General features: G+C 32.9%; 2 protein-coding genes across 5 annotated transcripts in view; both read left to right on the forward strand.

Moving 5' to 3' along the window:
• LOC149805872 (uncharacterized) overlaps positions 1-2,609 on the forward strand; it is a 31,682-nt gene extending 29,073 nt beyond the window's left edge. Inside the window, exon 8 of the mRNA XM_089950607.1 lies at positions 447-2,609. Coding sequence (XP_089806733.1) covers positions 447-563 — 117 coding nt within the window. The 3' untranslated portion in view covers positions 564-2,609. The remainder of the gene's footprint in view (positions 1-446) is intronic.
• Positions 468-21,680, forward strand: LOC149805873 (phosphoinositide 3-kinase adapter protein 1-like). Of its 4 annotated transcripts, none has more exons than XM_089950603.1 (13): positions 468-606; positions 9,497-9,993; positions 10,580-10,715; positions 11,254-11,526; positions 11,817-11,998; positions 14,624-14,645; positions 15,368-15,409; positions 16,236-16,285; positions 16,664-16,748; positions 16,955-16,998; positions 17,633-17,659; positions 18,071-18,106; positions 19,017-21,680. In XM_089950603.1, exons 1-13 carry the CDS (start codon positions 591-593, stop codon positions 19,149-19,151), a joined length of 1,545 nt encoding a protein of 514 aa, XP_089806729.1. In that variant the 5' UTR covers positions 468-590; the 3' UTR covers positions 19,152-21,680. The 4 variants fall into 4 exon arrangements, with proteins under 4 accessions (XP_089806729.1, XP_089806731.1, XP_089806730.1 ...); XM_089950604.1 differs by lacking the exon at positions 468-606 and adding an exon at positions 5,975-6,184; XM_089950605.1 differs by lacking the exon at positions 15,368-15,409.
• Positions 21,681-22,366: the final 686 nt, after the last annotated feature.

The following is a 22,366-nucleotide window of genomic DNA, read 5'->3' on the forward strand; positions in this document are numbered from 1 at the left end:
CCAACTCTCGAAGACTGTATTAATGGCTATATATCTGTAAATAGCTTATTTGTTATGTTGGTTTCAGAGGCACTTTTAACACATTATTTAGTATGTCATATCGAGTAAATGGGAGCTAAGTTCATTTCCGATGGACACACTAGGGCGACTGGCCCAAGCTGCTGGGATGGGTAGTCTTCGAACCTACGACCCTTGGATTACTAGAATGACATTCTACCAACTAAGCTACCGCAGTTCCCCCTAAAAAAGATAGAAGATGTATACATAAGCATTTCTTATCGAGGAAATTACGTTCTCTCACGTATGGATGTTTCATTATTACTAATCATGATATCATTAAACTGTTCATAAAATAATTTATAAAATAAAAACAAATAATCGTATCAACAACACACTTTTAGGTTTCATAGACTGTATTCTAGTATTCTGTTTTTATCACTGACTAGATTACCCCAGTAACTGATACCAGGGGAAACGAAAGGCGACAACTAAGCATACTTTCTACAAGAGGACAGAACTCTCCACCTGAAACATCTCGGCTCACTGAGTCGACAAGACTGTGAAAAACGAACGACACTATAACATGTTAGATGGCCAGGACAGAAAGTAAAGAACCGCAATATTCATCAATCTTGAAAAATTTAACCACAAAAATAAATGCGTATTGTCCACGTACGATAGATCAATACCAAAATAATGGTGAATGTCTAATGCGTCTGGTTGTATCGTTAGTAGCGATTTCTTGAGTCTGAATTCAACTTATTATGTAACATATTGTTGCAGGATGTTAACCCCTAAACCTGTTTCACTTCTTTGCTATTAATATGCTACACATATTTGCTCTCCCGTGAGTAATTTTTTAATTATGTGTACAATATAAAGTATCATCTACAATATTTGCCAATATCATTATAAAATCAAATCCGTTGTGCATAGAAGCACCTATATTCTTCTGCATCTGGAAACTTTAGAGGCTAAATTCCAAGCAGTCTACAGGCCTTCTGATCATCAAAACAGCTGCCATCGTTCCAAAATCCCCTGAAAAAAAGTTTTTAAACCCGAAACTATGATTTCAAGTATTAAGTGCGCCTAGCCTCAGCAGTATAAGGTTCGTTTTACTTCTAATATCCGAAGTGTACATGGTTTGAGAAAGTTTTAAATATTACTTTTAAAAAGTAATTTCTTTGATTCTCTATATTAGAAGAACATATCGTCTCAAAAACTGTTTTACTCTTTTCCTTGCGAAGGTAGAAATTGCGTGTACGCAACCAATCACAATATATTATTTCTTATATGAACACGCTGAAGCTTTTGTGTTCTTTGAAAGCTCCCCCAAAAATGTAACATTAGAAGAACGGTAAGAATGAGTACTAATGGTATGAAAGCAATTTTTTGTATCTTTATAAGTCATATTAACGTTTCTAAATTAAAAAGGCATCCATGTTTTATATAATGGTAATACGAAATGTATTACACTAGGGCATGTCATAGTTTTCAATCCTGTATTGAGAATCCAATCGATAATACATGTTTAGAAATCGTTCGACAGAACGAGAGTAAATTAGCTCTAGGTCTCGAGTAATTCATTTAACAGCTTTGATTTAGTTCAATAGCCAATTTCATGCAGACTTAGGTGAACTTCGTAATTTGATCGGAATTTTGATCACGTGGCGGGTGGTCAGCTGACCGTAATAGGTGGTGGGTAAAATATGGCAGACGCTTCAGCATCTGCATCAACTTCTTTAACTACTTCAACATCGTTTATCGAGTTGAAAAATGCATATTCAACAGCGATGCTGCCGCAGATATTGACGAAATTTAATATTGGAACCATCCTGTCTTATTTTCTGGAAACCAGGGCGGATTTCAAACCCATACAAGAGAGTAGCTTTGAGCTGTTTACATCTGGACATGTACATGTAAGTAAGGAAATGGTGTCGAAGAAAACAAATTTAATCCTGACAATCAAAGAGCAAATTGTTCAAACTATTTCTCTGCATCCGAAACGTCACTATAATAAAATGCGTTTCATATGAGTTTATCATATTTGTTTTTGAAAGTCTGTGGATAATTTACATATAAATTTCAATCATTTAATTAATTTTATTTCTGAAATATTTCTAAATAATAACGGACGACATTTTGTTTTGTACATGTGCCCACCAGCGTTTGATTGGCTGGATATAAAGTAACTGGGAAGGTTATTCGTATAATTAGGGAGCAACTCTGTCAAATTCGGTATGAAATGGGCTATGTCTCGATTAATTCATATAACAGCGTTGATTTAGTTCAATGTCTCGATTAATTCATATATTATGCTTCTTTACTCAGTAACACTGCCAGCAATAAATGTCCAGTTTATTTAGATACTTTGCAGATGCATATATCTTAATTTGTTCTTTTAATAGTTTCCTTTTAAACGCTGTGTTTTCTTGCCAGAAAAAAAAAATCTGTGGAAATAAGCTTCTTGTCAATTAGCAATGAAAGGTTTTGAAACTGACACTTTTTTAACTATATTTCATCCTTAGTTTTGTCTTTTTGAATTATCATACTACTTTGTACTATTTGTACATTTTATAATCTAACACATTAAAGTTATTATTAAATTATTTATTCTTTCTATTGTCTGCAATAAATCAGGTTTTGCTAATTCCTCCGACCTAAATGATTTTCATCTTCATTGCTTATATCGGGCTATTACGAAATACCGCAGAAGAAACCTCTGCTAATAAGCTAAGTTGCTGAGCCCCATTAAACTGTCTTAACGGGAAGTTGTAACATTAGGGTTCTACCTTTGGCACTTGTCATGAAGAGAAATGTATGTATTTATGTGTGCCCGATACATACATACATACATACATACATACATACATACATACATTCTTATGTTACGTGTTTAGGCTCTAATAAACAGTAACAAAAGAAAGAGTGAAAGCAAGCTGTGAAAAATTTAACAAATAATTTGTTTCCCTGGAAAAACACTAAAAATGAACAAATAAGAACTTACGGTTTTAAGAATCAAATCCAAAAATAATCCAAGAATAATCCACGAAGTTTATAAGTCCTAGTAATGAAATGTTCTAAGGAATTCAAGCTCGAGTCCCGGCGAAAAATCCAAAATGGAAGGTGATGACGTATGCTATATCCTTTAAAGTACAGATGTGTGTACAGTTCTTTGCTGATTCACAAACAATATTCTGGCGTTTGTATTTCCAAATAAAATTTATTTAAAGAAATGTCTTTGTCTAAGAATTCTGTATGAGCACTCAAATATTTCCAGGAGAAAGAATTAATCTTTTAGATACCAAATAATTTGAATAAAAATTAAAATATAACTCCAAACTGGTCAAAAACACACACTTTCCAGTGTACAAGACCAACTCAGAAATATCTCTCTAAACACCACTATTATATCTAACTAATGCGCAATTTCGGAAAACCCAGATTTGCGAAATACATGCTGTTTACAATCTAAAGTCACATACTCCCAGTATGACCTTGATAAAAACCAATCAGTTTACTCCGAGAATAAAATAAAAATAGAAAGTTGTTTACTTGTCTCAGTGATTTCTGAATCAAGGTCAGAAACTAAGTCATAAATAGAAACAGTGTTTCTATTATTAGGTGTTTATGAAAAGAGTCAGGTCAAACTGAATTTTCTGAAAAGTATCAAATTCCTAGTATACAAAATTACATTGCTTTGAAATGTATGTATGTATGTATGTATGTATGTATGTATGTATGTATGTATGTATGTATGTATGTCTATTGACCAGTTCTTAATATAGGTTAGATTTCGCCAAGAATAACATAAATCGGTATATTTCATTCAATTCTTAAAATTTGTTAACATCTTGCGATTTTTTCAAAACGGCTGTTATATAGACACTACATCTCTGAAAGGCTCGTACATGACATTGAGATTTTAAAAAATCCAGATAAACATGAAACCGTGCGCTAGGAAATCAGATTTTGTGATGCAAAAATGAATTTATAGACTGTTATAGAGGTATAAGAGTAGTGTATATATGGGAGAACTACTCGAATGAGATTCAATTTTCTAAGTTTAATTTTTCAACTCAATGACGTTTAATGTTTATGAGAGGTGATAAATATCATATAAAGTTTCGATTTCTTGAGGAAATTTTAAAGTTAATTTTAAAGTTATTATGAAAGTGAACATAAAATTTATTTTAAATGCTTTTAATGGGTCAATTCGATTATTTCTAAATGTTTTTGATGGCAAGAAAAAGCAATATGGTAACAAATATATTGATGGGTATTTACAGGTACCCCGGAGATTGATAAAAAAAGCACTATTAACTTCATTACCATGCTCTTTGGTATTAACGTTAAATTCTAGCATTTAGAAAGTTATTTTCATTACCTTATTACTTTTTATTATTAATCTCCCCATACCTTGAGTTAACATTCATATTTTAATTATCAACTTACTTTGTATTAAAATTATGCTGAAACATTTGTAATTAACCTTTTTTAATTGTTATTATCATTATCAATTTCATTAACCTGTCACATTTGTTAGCATTAATTAATCTTTCTAATCAACTCTATTATTTTCATTACCATGTCAATTTTATTAACATCAACATGGAATTTTTTAATTAAATTTATTATTTTCAATTCCTTGTTACTTTTATTATCATCATTAATTTCATTACTTGTCACTTTTTATTAATTTTATTGTTTTTGTTACATTTCTTCATTGTTGTTTTTAACCTATATACTTTTAAATTAACATTATTTTCATTACCTTATTACTTTTTATCACCCATCAAAAATATTCGAACATCATCAATAAGACCCATGAAATCCTTGAAAACATTACATTCATTTCGAAATAACTTTAAAATTAATTTACAAATTTCCAATACAAATCAAATTTGTATATATAGCAAAGGTTTAACTACACTTTTGACAATTATGAAAACATATACTTCGCTAAACATGAAACGGACAATAGGATTTAGAGGCATTTTGGATTATATTGATGTGAGGACTGTTAGCACATCAACACTATTCCATGTTATTGGTACAGCAGCACATTCAAGATTGTAATTCATTCGGAACACCACTGGAATTCATTCTGAATACTCCATACTTTTGGAGAGAATTTATCGGACTATTTTAGATTTATTTCACAATGCTGTAAAGTTCTTGTTAAATTTTCACTTTGTATTCTTGGGAAATAAATTAAATGTTGAATTTGACTAAATTTATTGGTTTCACACTTTTCTATTACTTAGTTGTATTGTGATATAGGAAGACTGGAATGAAAATAATACAGGTAGATTAGTATTTAAAATAGCAGGATACACTGCATCCAATATCTGAACTGAGCCTATGCAAAGACAGTTATGGTATAATTTTAGCTTATGAAAGAAAACCAAGAATTTCCCGTAGATTCTGTCTAGCTAGCTCTGTTCTTGCATGATCCACAAACCTCGTTCAGTCATTAGAGCAAAAACATAGGTCACTGTGACTTACTTTTCCTCGAGCTGAGAATTATTTCTAAGTATAAATTTACCATTAAAGTTGTATAACTTCATATGCAACAGTGTTAGAAAAGCAATAACTGAATGTAATTAATGGAGAATGAAAAACTGATGACAGTGATATCATTTTACTTGTGACGATAACCTTCCCTAACAATAAATACCCTCGTCAAATTTCTTAACTATAATACAAGGGTCACAGAGAAAATGGTTGCATGCAAAAGTGATACCTGACTCTTTCCTACATAATGCAATCAGACATCAACTGTAATCAATCTCCCTGAAAGCGTAGAAGTTATTTTACAATGCGTGATGAAAAATGAAGATCAGTTTTTTATTTGTCATTCTATCTATGCGGTAAGAAGGCCGCATCTTCGTTGACAAAGCTTGCCTATGAACTGAAAATAATTCCGAGCAGTAACGTCTTCCTGATTTGAAGAATGTGAGGCCATCAAGACTAGAAATAGCATTACAAGCAGGGAGTGACAAGCTTCTGATCACATGTTCATTGTAGGTATGCGAAGACTTACCTCAGGTTTCACGGACTATATAATCCTCTCGCAGACTCCATTAAAAGTGTCTTAAGCTTAGATTTACTATTTTGGATTTCTCGTCATATACAAGGAATAGGAATATCGAGTGGAAGACAGATCGCATTATTAGGCAAGGTAAACATAGCCATCAATTCAGAATCGTTATTTTTGCCCTCGGTTCATTTGAAATGAAGATTATGTATCGGGAATTGTCAGATTTAGAATAAGATTATCCTGTAGCTGAGAAATAAGATGCCACGAGCTTTGAACATGTTTTAACATATTTTGTTACTTAAAAATTACATCAATGGCGCGTGTACATTTCTGAAAGCAATGAATTTAACATGTTTAGGGACAATCACATTTGTTTAGATAAAAAAGCCAAACATCCCCCATGCTGACTGAATGGTGTATCATGCCCGATTTACGAATAAGTAATTAGTCTTCAAGGCTATCGTTAATTCGAATAGACTTAACGGGGTGGGTGGGTGTGATATCGCCAAATGTCACGCACATTATGTAAAAAGTGAAAAGTTAAAATATTTTAACTTAAACAACTGTCGTTTAAACGTGCAGGTGCAATCTGATTTGCTGAAATATATTAATATCATCTAAAATAGGCAATTTGAAATTGTATTTCACGCGCAATGGACCACAGCATTGAGACAGTATTGAGCTGTTGCATTGTAATTATCGTGTGACATGGAGACTATGCAAGATGCAAATGTGCGTTACATTTTTCATATACATCGGTCCTTGCGTACAATGCATGTGGCAAATAGCACGATGCCATGTGATGGCGGGTGCCATATTTTTTTTCTTCCATTCAATACGGTCCTACTACTGGCGGTCATAAAACACGTATACCCATGATCAGCCTTTCCGTATTGAAGGTACAGCTGCGGTCGAACGAAAGACTTGTGAGTAGAAAATATGAAAATACTCCACACTGTTAAATTTGGGGATCATCATAATGTTTGTGACTTTCTGTCATTATTTTTACCAAAATACATGGACAGCCGTGTCTTTGTCTTCATAATAAAATGCTGTTTCTGGACAGTATAGACCTCCCTAAATTTTGTAGGAACTACTGTCAGTGTTGTTCAGGACTGACGAAAATCCATTTGCTTGCAAACGGTAGGTATAGAAAAACAGCCCATTGCCACTAAATGGATTATTCATACGTGTCAGCGACATCTACCTACATTTCAACACATATAGACTCCATATTGTTGTACAATGCATCAAAGTCTGTGGACAAAAATCTATTGATTATATTTAATTATAAGCTATTATTTAAAATATTCACTGTTTAAATGTTGCAAGATGCTTAATTCAAAGTAATGTGACATAACTGTTACTATAAGTATTAGCCATTTCCTCATGCTCAGAATTCCATCCCCCACCCACCGGTACTAAATTTTGTAATGCCAACAGCCCTTAAATACAATACTGAGGTACTCATTCAACGCGACAGTTATCTAAACACGGAAAAGAAGACGACAAAATCCAGGTACATATAAGGAAGTCATCTGCTAAATTTCAAACCATACTTATTAGTCCACGCATCAAATATAATGCAGTTACTTTAAAGGTTCATAAAAGGGTCACTATTGCCTTAACTGGAAAAATGATATAATGTAGCAACAACAACAATAAGAAGCACATTTCATGAATTAAATAGCCAACTCTTTTCATTAAAATTATGGGACTGAAATTTTTCCACATCGTATGAATGATATCTCGTGTCCAGCTCTTTGTGACGTTGTATGTGTCTGAATTTCACAAGACTTCCGATGTTTCACAGTGTAATATTTTTCCGCACCAAAGAAAAAACTCATTTACCTCAAAACACAAGTTTTATGTTTTAAATATAGTATGAAAACATACAATGTTCTCTCCCATGTTCCACGTGGCCTATATTCTTCTTAAGCTGTTGCCTTCGACAAATTTCAAGTAGACTATTAAGTCAGGGCGGCAAACCTACAATCGAGTCACTTCCGGGTCTTTACTGCGTCTTGCCGCAATGTTGTTGGTTCTTTGTGTCAGTTTCTCATTACCTGAGTGGTGAAAACATTGTGTTGAAACACATTTATAAAAAAAACACCTTGCAAACGTCTTACGCTAGACACACATTTATATATTGTTTTTAACTGTTACGCGCAAAAAGAAGCGATCTAATGTGAAAACAAAAAGAGTTTGAGATCGTACCGAAAGTACTAGCATGGTTGTTCATTTATTATACTTCGTACACAATTGATTTGCATGCGTCTAAAAGGGTGACATACTTTACCTTTCGTTTATCATACTTTAACTGCTGTGCCTTGGTGTGCGTGTGTGTGTGTGTGTGTGTGTGTGTGTGATTTGGATTTTTAACGTAGCTTTAACAATTTTTCAGTCATATCGCTACAATGGCTGCAGTGTGGCAGTTTGTAGTGATGCCTAGCACTGGGGCGTCATGCCGCAGACATGTAGCATGATGTTCCACCCAGTCAGATAAGCCTGACCGACCAGTCCTAACACTAACCTCTTAAGGCTGAGCGCCTAGCGAGGTAGCTATTCGTTCCATTTATATAAGTCTTTGGTATGACCCGGCCGGGGTTTGAACCAGCGACCTCCTGCATCCGAGGCAGACGTTCTAACCACTATGCCACCGGAGCGGTTGCCGTGATGTAAATGTCAGATCCGTTTATGGTGATGTTTCGCTAATGGAAAACTAAGCCTTCCCAATATATCACATTTGAATGAGACAATAAACTTACCGTGTCATTCATGCTCATCAATGAGTATAATAATTACTATTTATTGTTATGTAAAAGAAAATGAGCCTAATATATTGTGTATCAATACATGGTGATAGTTAAACAGCACACACGAGACATTATTTCTCACATAAGATAAATAAATTATCTCAAATCTTTGAAAAACATAGTAGTTACATACAGCTGATGTTCTTTCGATTTTTCTTACACATTACATCGGGAGTCTGCGATAATGTTATTCTTACTATAAGGCCCGGGATATCCATAAGAACTCGTGCATATTTCGTAAAAGAACTCGTGCATATTTCATATTTCACAATGAACTCGTGCATATTTCATAAAAGAACTCGTGCATATTTCACAATATCAAAAGAGAAGGATACCCGAATAATTTTATTTACAATATTAGGAATCAAATATATGTTGGGATAAGGGACAATTCAGTAGGCTTATTTTTATCCCAGAAGGTAAAATTAAACTAAACATTAGCCACACAACTTCTTTACTTGGGTAATAGTAACCGAAAGTTAAAATAAAAAGTGTAATCAAACGCTTCTTGTATCAAGACAAAACGTCTTTCTCGCTGTGTTATCTTACATAAGAAGTTTTTCATAGTTTTCTTTGTATCATGAAAGTTGCAGTGGTAAACTTCACAATGAAATTTTACCCCACACTTGTATTACAGATTTGCACTCGTACATAGCGATGTCAGGGGATCTTGTCCACAACATCTTCTATCAACAGGATGGAGAGGAATTTGCCCATCGAACTAAAGACATCTTTGCGGGGAAGAGATATAAAGTAGAGTTCAATCTCCATAAACTGCAAAGTGCAAATGCAACAAAGATACCCAATTCAGGTGTGTCCATGCTGCTACTTACACCAGAGTTGTGTGATTTGATTCGGTCTGGAAGACATCCTGACTTAAATGTGTTGTTTCACAATCCAGATTTTTCCATCGCCATTATATTTTGTGTGGAAATGACATTGGCTGAAATTGCTACGCTTTTGTCATCCAGGATTATGGACTTTGACAAATGGACAATAATTGAATTTAAGACTGAAAGCGGCTTCACTCCAATCATCATAGATATTATGGATATTATAGAAAAGCTAGAAAAGAAATGTAAATCAGATCCCATTCTGCAAAAATTTCGAGTCTGGACGCGCGATGGTGTGAAGGTAGCATATGATTTATATTTAGCATAGGACTGTCTGACGGAACAGACAATTAGATTTTTTAATATGTCTTACAAAGATAACGCATGTAGTTTATAAATATTGTAAACTTATGATTATCATATATCTGAAACATTGCAAAATATGGCCTATTTTTATCAATATTTTGTCTTCAGATAGATACAGTTTAAATCTAATTGTATCGTTTTATGCACCTCAATTATTCTGAATTCGTATATTCAATACCAGCTGATATCCATGAATCTATTACAGTTCCTGATAGCACATTGAAGCACAACTATTTCACAATTTTAACTTTATTTTGTTAACTTCAGCTTTAAGAAAACTATTGGTAACATCTGTCATTTTCGGGTTTCCTACTACATGAGCCAAATATTGCGTATTGTTGTTGAATTTTACTTTTCAATTGTTTTATGGTAACGGCAGAACAATTGTCATCATTCCAGTCTGAATAAGAATGATGTTTCTTTTTCTGATACATAGCTTAACTGCACTTGGGCAGAATTTTTTAATCATATAGTCGATAAATGTTTCTTAGAAAATTTATTAGCATAATTTTATCCCACAGTCACATCAGCAAGTCATCCTAATCTTCACCAAGCCGGTTGATGATGACGTAAAAGTCAAGGTCATTCAGAAGTGGGACGATCGGAAAACAACGGCAGAACGCTTGAATCCTATGACCTACATCTTCTCTATTGGGGGTACTTTAGTTTAAAAGTACAACTTAGTGTAGATTCATTGACTGAAATTAATTGCTGAGTTTTTAGAGAGATGGCCAGTTTCTGAACTTTTGAATCCGTTCCTTACTTTTCATCTTTCCATACTGTAAAAACACTTGAACATCCTAATCGTACATATAAATGATTCAGTTAAATGAAAAGTTTCAAGTCGTAAAGGTCAGCAGAGATTAATATACTGAAATTGAAATGAATTAAACTTTCAAACTTCTCACAATTATCCACAACCATGTGGATTTGAAAATGAAAAATTGTGAATGCATTTACTTTCGTGGTATAAATTTTCAAGGTTTTCCTTAAATGACATTGCTGTCAGTTTTTTTTTAAAAAAGAATCAATAGGGAAAGATAATCTTCGTGTTTCCACATAAAGAGCATTGATCTTTTGTCTTTAAATTCATCGTTTGCAGTTCGCACGAAATTCACGGAAATGAATCATCCACGAAAAACGTGAATTCACAGTATCCTACTTTTTAACCCCCATCCACATTACATGTTTTTAGCTGTAGAACCTGGTGATAAAAATATTGAGGTGTTTGTCAATGAGACCTCTTACGGAAGAGCTGTGCTGCACGTTCTTCACATTGAACCCAAGATGGAACAAATTGCTGAGTTTCTTCGTAACGTCATCAGCCCCATCGAACTTCTATGTCAGTGTCTTCATATTGTACCCGCCACCCGAGAGAATCTGGATAGAAAACTGATGGATTTGTTATCTGAAAATACCAGCTCAGTCAGCCATATCACTGAAGAATTTAACTGGGAGAGATACGGAGGTAATGTTTGATTCTGATTTTCCGAGCGAATAGCTACTAAAAAGCCTTTATATTATAAAATAAATGTGGCATACACTATTATATCTATACATCCGCTTAAAAAAGCAAACATATATATTTTGGTACTAAAATTGTAAAAATAGTCATAAAGAAGAAAACAGTTTTTTCCTAGAGACGGAAAATTCTCTCTGTAACTGTAATTTTACGCTCTTGACGTCTTGTCTATTTATTTATATCGCCTAAATCAGAACCCGTTGGCTATTATTATTATTATTATTATTATTATTTAGATTCAAAATCAAAGCTTGAGCTGCCAACTCTTTTACATTTTGGTGCCAAGTATGGGCTGCGACTCTTCTGTTTGGAGCTTCTGAAACTTCCAGGCGGTAAACACGCACTGAAGATAAAAAATAAATATGGATATCTACCGCATCAGATAGCACAAAAGGAAGGATTTGACCATCTTGAATTGGTATAGTCTTAATATTTCCAACCAACATTTCTTATTTTGTCTTTGGAATGACACCATTATATTTTCGTCACACAATGAATTTATGGTGTCTCTGTGTTAGACTTTTGGGTACCATTACCATTCGTGTATTGCGTATCTCAACAGTCGCTCTGTGTCATTCATACGACACTGATTTTATTCAAAACATATTTGTGACATACAATAATGCGAAATGTTTATTGAACACGATAATCAGGTTTAAAACAAATATATTTACACCATTAGGCTGAGCCCTTCATCGAAGACTCAGGACACGCATATTTTAATTTCCGTAAATAAACTTTGCTTACCACTTTGTAAAACTAGCATACCATGTTTCATTTCATTGATCATTTATCACTGTAACAGTAATAAATACAATTATAAATTCCCAATTATATTATGTCATAATATGGTGCACTCGTAATGAGGCAATATATTTTTCTTTCAACACATTTATCATATAATATCAAAGAAAAGTCGATGCATAGTAGTGGGTCTCAGCTTAAAACAAACATAGCGTATAAAAGTAGATAAACAGTTGTAGATTTCAACCTAAAAGCTTTAAACAGAGTGTACAAAAGTATATACCGATTTGTAGGACTAAGCCTTAAAAAAGCATAGTGTACAAAACGTACATACTTTGTAGCATGTCTCAGTCTGAAAAAGCATGGTGTATACAAGTAGATACATAGCGGTACGTCTCTGCCTAAACACGCATAGTGTACACAATAAATACGTGGCGATAGATCTCAATCTGAAACATGCATAGTGTATACAGTAGATACGTAGCAGTAGATCTCAATCTGAAACATGCATAGTGTATACAGTAGATCAGTAGATACGTAGCGATAAATCTCTGCCTAAACAAGCATAGTGAATACAAGTAGATATATAGCGGTAGGTCTCAATCTGAAACAGGCATAGTCTATACAGTAGATACGTAGCGGTAGGTCTCAATCTGAAACAGGCATAGTGTATACAAGTTGATACATAGCGGTAGGTCTCTGCCTAAACACACATAGTGTACAAAGTAAATACTTATTAACAGGTCTCAGCCTTAAATAAGCACAGAGTATAAATGTAGATACTTATTAGTCTGATGCATATTTAATTTATATTGGTTATTTGACCTGTGTCCATGATTGAGGATAGAGGTTTAGCCCACCTGATGTTTGTCATTTTTTAAGATGTTTACTTGGATTTAAGTTGAAAACCTGGGTTTTCGTGTAGGAAATTATATAGTCTCCTAGGTCAAGTGAAAAATGTATGTAACATATTTGGTAAACAATTATTCATTCCTATTGTAATATCAGTCTTTGGGAATCTATGATCAATGTGTACAGCTGTGTTCGGTTATAATTAGAAAGGAATTATTAGTTTAAACTGTTCATTGAAATAACAAAAGTGTCCATTGACGTTTTGTACTAAAACACTACTTTGGGGTTATTGAGGACTAGTTCAAAGTATTCTGCATTACATTATTCTGATACATCAAGACATTCAAGACTATTAGAATTCATTTGGAGCACTGTATACGTTTTGATTTGCGATAGAATATTTAGGATTATTTAGGATTTAATTTACAATACTGCATGCGTCTTTTACATTTTCACTTTGTATTTTACGGAAATAAATAATTTGTTGATTTTACTAAACTTGCCGGTTTCGCTTCTTTTCCGTTACATAGTTTAAGAGTCGTAATATTATTAGATGTGTAATCCTTAATAACTGAAAAGATTAAACAATTCAAGTCAATGCAGAAATTAGTTTATGCGATAGTTTGTTTTGTATTCATAAATCTTAGGCTATCATTACTATGCAATATGCTGATGATGTACAGTATATAATCATATAATAAGGCAATAACAACAGTACACAGACATACCAGGACTAGGGAAAAATGTCTGTCTTACCCCATATGAAAATCTCAAGCCGTCTTGATTCTCTAATTTATCATTGACTATCTTCTAATTGAATTCTGCGATTCTGAAGAGTATGTAATTGTATATGTTTACAGAAGGTTTGTTTTTAATTTTTGCTTTTGTTGTTGTTCGGTTTCTTTCGTTTTTGTTTTGTTTTAATTTTTAATTTTAATTTTTTATTAAATTTCGATGCACTAATTTATAAATAAATTTACATGGTGAATATACTAACACTAGCATGAATACATTCGTAGAAAATGGAAAAGTGGAATCAAAAATGATTTACATTTTTAGTTTAGAGTTTCTTTGCTTAGAGGACTTTCTCTTTCAAGTATTTTTCCATGTTTTGATGTTATAGCAAAGTAACTGATCCAATATTCTGGAAATATTTTAATTAAAGACAAACTGAAACTGAAGCCCAAAACCATCAAGTTATGTTTGATTCTATGTGTCACTTATCATCATTTAAATTCAGAATCCTATTAGAAAAATGAATGTAAATAAAATCATAATAACGTATCTTAACAAACATTCCAAAATGTAAAGGAATTATATTTAACTTTTACCTCATCCTAAGATTCGTCTGCAAAAATGTTTGCATAATGCTAGGCGTGGATAACTATCCCACATCGATGATAACTATCCCACAGAATACTAGGATATAATTTTTTTTTTTTTAAAGATTCTTTGGAGTAGTGATAAAGGTAAGTTAATATATTGCTGAATACTTCAGCAAAGATTGTTAATAACGAATGCTAACTGCTTATATAAAAATATAAATATACAAATGCTAGCATTAATGCTAGTGATGATTAAAGCAATGATGATAATGATGATGATAATGATGATAATAATAATAATAATAATAATAATATGAATATGAATATGTGTGTGCTTACTGATTTTGGACTTTTAACGTAGCTTTAACAATGTTTCAGTCAAATCGCTACCATGTCAGCAGTTTATAGTTATGTCTAGCACTGCCGCAGACTTGAAGCACGATCTCCCACCCAATCACATTATCCTGACAACAGGCTGACCAGTCCTAACACTAACCTCTTAATGCTGAGCGCCTAGCGAGGCAGCTGTTAGTACCATTTTAAAAAGCATTTAGTAAATAATAATAATAATAATAATAATAATAGTCAGACTTTCTTGTACTTCTCCACAATGCAATATAAATTTGGGACATCATCTGAGAGCACCTCTCCTTGGAGACACCCCCTTTCTATAATAAAAAAATAGATTATTTCTCAATAGAGATTTCACTGCATATTTACAGTTTCCTTGTCTATTGTCAGTTATTTCATAATCCTATCTTTCAGAATGTGTCAAGTTCGATGAATAACTTTTCACTTAAAATGACATGACAAAATATGAAAATAAATTGCCATTCTGAGTGTTAAACTTTTCCACTCTTTTTTAGAGGAAATTTATGTTAAGCCGAAGCCGCCATCAGGACTAAAAGGTGAATGTATGGGACATTAAACGTAACTTTTATTTTTCGTGAAGAAAAAAAAAACCATGTAGAATAATATTTAAATGCGATAGAAAAGTATCAGTGTAGATTTCATGGTGAAGTACAGTTATATTGTAATTTTTAAGGCTAAGCCATTAAAACTGTTTAACTTCCTTGTTAATCTTCTTCCGTATACTCAATTTAGAATCTATTTCTTCTTTTTAGTAACTTTTCCCTAGTTTTACGTCACTATGTGAGAATGTTCCCACATACGACATGTATTTAGTAACTTTTCCTTAGTTTTACGTCACTATGTGATAATGTTCCCATATTCGACATGTATTGTGTAACTTTTCCCTAGTTTTACGTCACTATGTGAGAATGTTCCCACATACGACATGTATTTAGTAACTTTTCCTTAGTTTTACGTCACTATGTGAGAATGTTCCCACATACGACATGTACTTAGTAACTTTTCCCTAGTTTTACGTCACTGTGTGAGAATGTTCCCACATACGACATGTATTGTGTCGGTAGCTGTATCATGAATATCCAAGAATTTACATTTTATTTTTAAATTGCAATATTCTATACCAGATTAATGGGGGTTGCAGACTGATCCTTGAACTTGAATTCTGTTGTGAAATGGAAGGTTTACCGATAGTTTGTTAAAATAGTATGGAGCCAATCCATTACAAAGTTCTATTGTTTTCTTGGGATTCAGTGGTTTCCATTCATTGTAACCCTCATTTCTATATATAAATTTAAATATTTCCTAACAACTTGATTTCTTTTAGCCACCCAGATACTCGTTTAAGATTAACATTTTTTTCAGGCCAGGATAATATTCACAGATCTGAAACTCTACCAGCCAGACGACAAGGGGTGAGCCTTCCGACACAAGACAAAGAGCAAAACCAACATAATCACGAATCATGTGTGGTTGCAGAATGTCAGAACTTATTTTGATTGTAACGAAGATCAATAATAAATGCAAAATTTACCATGAAATTGAGCTTTATTTTAAATTGTATTATTTTGTGTATCATTGCTCCGAAACTGACTTTTTACTAAAATCGTCGAAAAGTAATAAAGTAATGCTAATTGGTATATATATATATATATATATATATATATATATATATATAGAGAGAGAGAGAGAGAGAGAGAGAGAGAGAGAGAGAGAGAGAGAGAGATGGGACTTGATCGCCATACCAATCTAATGAATCACATAATATTTGAACAAATAATGATTTCTTTCAGACACATGTCCTGGGTATTTCAATGAAGGAGCCAAGATCAACGTCTAGTATTGTACAACTTGATCCACCACTTTCAAGAACTACCGGTACGTTCATGGTCAAATTTTATGATCAGTTATTAAGTTAAAGATAAGAAATAGTTTAAACAGAAATTGTTTCTGTATATGGCACGCAACATTATAGTAAAATGAACCAAAATAAACTTAAAAAAGTATGTTCACGCAAAAATTATGAATATAATGCATAAGAACGCATTCTGAAAAATGCTATATAATGATATATTTTTCTCCAGTGGACCGTGCCAGAGTTTACTCGGACAGCTTAATTCTACAGAAGGTAGGTAGGCCTTCTACTTACAGCTAACGTAAAGTCCGTGCAATTATTTTTAAGCAGGAAGCAGCTTGTGCTTGGTCGATGGTTAAATAATGTCAAAACAAAATAAAAATATAAAATCATCAAATTACGAACTATAGTATTTTACAGAAGAACTACCCGTACAAGACCTACCATACTTCATTGCAATACATACATTTTCTTCAGAAAGCTAGAATTTGTATCGATTTTGATGCAAATTTAACATCGGCTCTAATATAGTACATAGAACTTAAATTTGTGTGCGTAAAGGAATTATGGTGTTATATAGGTTAGTGCGTATATAGTATTCATTGTGCACAAGATATTGTTAATATATGTGGGTATTGTAAACAAAGTACAATCTACTTGTTACTACATATTTGAAAGCAAACAAATAAATAAAAAGTCCGAAATTTAAGATAATCTGAAGTAATTCTTCACTTTATTGCAATCGGTAATTAAGGATCAAATCTTTCATTGCTTTTTTTATTGCTCTGTAATACAAACGTTCTAGTCATTTGGATCTGTGACGCCACATATCCGACATATTAAGAACTTTTTCCGGTTGTGTAAGTATTCATGTTAAGATTTATCAACTAACTTTTGCTTTTTTCAGACGTCACATATTTCAGAGGAACGTGAGGTTGGTCTTTTGGAATTATAATACATTTTGATTTATCAAATCTCAATGAAATTAAAAAATAAACTTTTTCTGTATGCATTACATAGATTGTAAATATGTGTGACATTTTGACGCATTCATGAAGGGGTATATGATTATTAGGTTTACGAATGTAAATATTCGGCATGAACCATGCCACCAATGGAAACTTGATGTAGGGATAACCAATAAAATACTATAGCCAAAAACATAAGCATTTTGAAGAAAAGCAAAGGAATTGGATTCGATGATAGCAGTACGTACGTGAACATTAAAAGCTATGTTTATGTCTATAAAACGACATAAGAATGAAAATATATGGGTTTTTATTGCTTTAGAGATTTAGATGTTGAATCACACTCCATCTTAATTTGAAAATGCTTTCTTATTTAGATAACACCAGAACCCCCGCAACGCCTACATCGCAAGGTAAGAACTTTGTACATAGATCTACGTGTCGTTATTTTTCTACATGTTTTTCGTAAACTTCATGCATACATATTGAAAATGTAAACGTAAATATTTTGTTTTATGGAGTGATAAACTGCTTCCTTCGTTTTCTATATTAAAATTTCATTAGCCCTATTGAAGACTCGGTGATAGACTGATTGTCACTGAGTCTAAGATATAACTTTAAAGCTTACATATTCCAAAGAAGGTGAATGAATTTGACAAAGGCGATGTTTCTATGTTTCTATATTTTAATTATACATAGACGATATTTCTATATATTAATTCGACATAGGTGATGTTTCATTATTTTAATTCGATATGGGCGATATATATATATATATATATATATATATATATATATATATATATATATATATATATATATATATATATATATATATATATATATATATATATATATATATATATTTATGGATGGTTAGATTGCATCAGAATACCGCTTTTGATTTTCGAGACATTTAACACCGGAAAGTAGACAACCTGACAGATTATTTAACACCGGAAAGTAGACAAAACCTGGCAGATTATTTAATACCGGAAATTAGACAAAACCTGACTGATCATTTAACACCGGAAAGTAGACAAAACCTGACTGATCATTTAACACCGGAAAGTAGACAAAACCTGGCAGATTATTTAACACCGTAAAGTAGACAAAACCTGGCAGATTATTTAACACCGTAAAGTAGACAAAACCTGACAGAAAATTCTCTTCCTCGTTTCACTTTTACATGCAATCATAGCTCTTTTGTTTCCCTAAAGTAAGACATATGAACCGACGTATCAAAATAGTTAACACATAACATAATTTTGTATGATGTGTAAGAGATACATATGCTGTTATTATATTTTTATCACTCACTAGATGACGAAAGTGACTTCTGTCCGAGATGAAGGACAAGAAACAAGTATGCCTTCAGGGATGCTTACTCGTTCTCTACCCGAGATCGGAAGAATTAAAAAGAAAGAACGCCCCTATGATACCATAGAAGATCTGTAGCAAAAGAAGTTTTGGAATTCCAACATTTATCAATCATTTAGCTATGTTAATACCGAATAAACTCCACAATACTACATGACTCACCCTATCACACACACACACACACACACGCGCGCGCGCGCGCGCGACGAGTCAACGTGGAATACGCATACACAGAATATTACGTCAGTAGATCAATATCAGCCTGAAGTAATCTGTTATCGATAATTTATATCAACTAATCAAGTTTTAATTCCAAATCACTGAAAATGTCCAAATATAAATTGCCTGCTAAACAAATATATTCTCCATCTGTAATCGCTTACATTGTTATATTGTTTGTGGAAGCTCACCAACATTTGTCTAAATTTTATGCAATTTTAATTTTTGTTGCCCATGTTTATAAGCCATACACCGCTATTATTTTCTAGTTTTATATTCAATATTTAGTAAATTACCCTATAATTCCTAACAACATCATCATCAGACTTTGAAACATAAAGGTACATATATTATCCTACATCAGAGCTACCTCAGACATCACATGGATTGGTAATATCTTCTGTAACAAAGACGCCACTTTATCCCAAATGCAATGGAAACTGTTTATTTGTTGTTGTGTAAAACCTAAAAGATTTACAGCGGATATAAAGCATCCAAAGCATTATTTAGCGACGTTTTACGTCGACAAGCTTGCTTGTAGCAAGTACGAGAACATTTTGACGACTGTACTAAAACATATTTTGCAAGCTGAAATCCTCTACATCCGATGAATTCTCTATATCCTCACAAAAGTATAAACGATAGATAGTCTGCTGGTCGGTTTCTAATTTCGCTTCCAGCGTTTATTAGGCTATATCATGTATATTAAATGGGAACTTTCACAAGGACACAGAGTCAGTCCACCTGGGCTGGCCATATGTGAGTATCGAACCTGCGACCCTATGATTACGAGTCCAACTGAGCTGCCTGGGCTCCCTTACAAAGATAGAATGTTTACATTGAAAAATAATTCAAGACAGCATTCGAAACAATATTGGTGCGTTTCTTTCCTATAAATGCATTTTTACAAATCTAGGTTGTTATGTTAGACACAAAGTAAATGTATTCCAGAAGTATGCAAACACCACCACCACAACCACCCTGAGTCCATTTTAAGTAGAGTCCATTTATTTAAAAATAATATATTCTTTGTTCTTTAGAGGTTTTAGTAAGATGATTGATAAACTATCACGAAAAATGGTTTTTATTTTTGCATTACGACAGTGGCGTGAACTTCTCCCACATATCTCTGGTAGCCTTTACGTTACGCAAAAACATATATTCATTTTTTCTTTATGAAGAATTTAACTTAGTTTAAATAACAACCAAGCGATATATTAGAATGACCTTAGAAAGTCATAAAAAAATGAAGGAATGGAATTGATGTTTGGAACTATTTTATTAACTTTAAAATACAGACGTGACCTCCTAGTTGGTCGGCGAAGGGATAATATCCAAAATTGGACAGTATATCGCCAGATAGGAGAGTCGCTTATTTCGCGCCTATGGCGCAGAGTGGTACACGTTGGTTGCTAGATTTGGGTAGTATTATGTATATTTAATCTGTATTGTTTGTATGTTAGCTTATTTCTATTTTTTATATTTCATTATATGCTATTGTAATGTAACATTGTATGTTGGACTTAACATTGTCCTAAATCAGTTTATTTTCCACTTGACCCGAATTACTGATTTTGTTTAAATATTATTATGTAAAAAAAATAATACAAGGCTCAAATATTCTCTATTAGTATGGGTTTAATATCAGGATCATTATTAACTGAAATAAACATGTTTATTTGGATCTGGAGCTAGGTTATTGGAATTCACCTACAATTTTCCTGGAGTACCTAACCTAACCCATGTTGCATATTATAATTTTTGCAACAGACTGCTAATTATAGCTAAGATTTTATTTCGTAAGCATTACAAACCATCCAGAAAGATATTTTCCATTAGTTAATTTTTGGGTTTTTGTTGTTGTTGTTGTTTTCTTTTATATAGAAAATGTTAATTGTGTCCTGAGGTCAAGTGGAAGACTATATAATATTGTTACTAGAACGATTATTCATTCGTGCCATTCAGCACAATCAGTTTGTATTATTGTCCTGTCCAGTAGTTTATTTGGGCTGAATATTATTTCTTCAAATTATTCAAATCAAGTGATTCTTCTCTGGAAATACAAAAGTGCTCTGATAACATTCTTGTAAATAAAGACTTGGATTTATAGTGAAATACAAACAAAAGGGTATATTTTCAGACTGTATTAGTGTGATCCAATAAAAGAATGTTGGCATGCCAGCATTATGCAGGTCATCACAAACACACCAATACTTTCAGCTTTGGACTTTTTCTGAGTTCCACAAAAGTTTATTAAGAACTTTAAATTATTAAGACTTGTGTCTGTAATTGTAGGATTATTTGGGATTTAATTCGCAATACCGTAAGTTAAATTTTACATTTTCACTTTGTATTCTTGGGAAATAAAGACTATGTTGAAAATACAAAGCTTGTTGCTTTTCACTTTTTCTGTTACTTATTTGAAGAACATAGACTCGAAACAGTAGTTATGTGACCAGGAATGCAAAAATGGCGAGTACCGAGTCAAACTTCATTAAGGATCTGGTTTTGTCTTGTCCGTCAGCAGATTAATGATATTAAATTCGCAATTTCTGAGAAAATAAATCATGCTTCTATTGATTCAATGCAGGTATGGAGTAGTTAAGGACGACAACATGATTACCCCCAACCACCATGTTAGTTTAAGCAAATATGAAAACAACTTTGTTGAGGAAACCGTGTCGATTTCATTATTGATTACCTGTCAAAAACCTACCATTGAATCATCATCGTCGTCATACAAAATAGGGTTGGCTGAGATACCTCCCTTTTTATCTACTACTGCGGTTTTTACCTGAAATCGCTATCGATTTATATTTATATTTTACACACTGTACCTAATATTCACATAACATTACTATACCTAACAAACAGGGGTTTTCCAATTCACGTCTGACTGTTAAATGCCTATGCGCTATTAAAAACTCACTGGGATTTGCAGGTAATAAAAAAATATTAATTTACACAGCCACATTTGGAGATATTTGTAGAGTCTCAGCTTTTGCTATTATATAACTGTCATCATCATGACGGAACAAGTACTGATTAATCTTACTGCTGAAAGGAGAGCCAGG

Source organism: Sinohyriopsis cumingii, chromosome 2, assembly GCF_028554795.1.
Source record: "Sinohyriopsis cumingii isolate HCF-2022 chromosome 2, ASM2855479v2, whole genome shotgun sequence".
Classification (NCBI taxonomy): Eukaryota; Metazoa; Mollusca; class Bivalvia; order Unionida; family Unionidae; genus Sinohyriopsis; species Sinohyriopsis cumingii.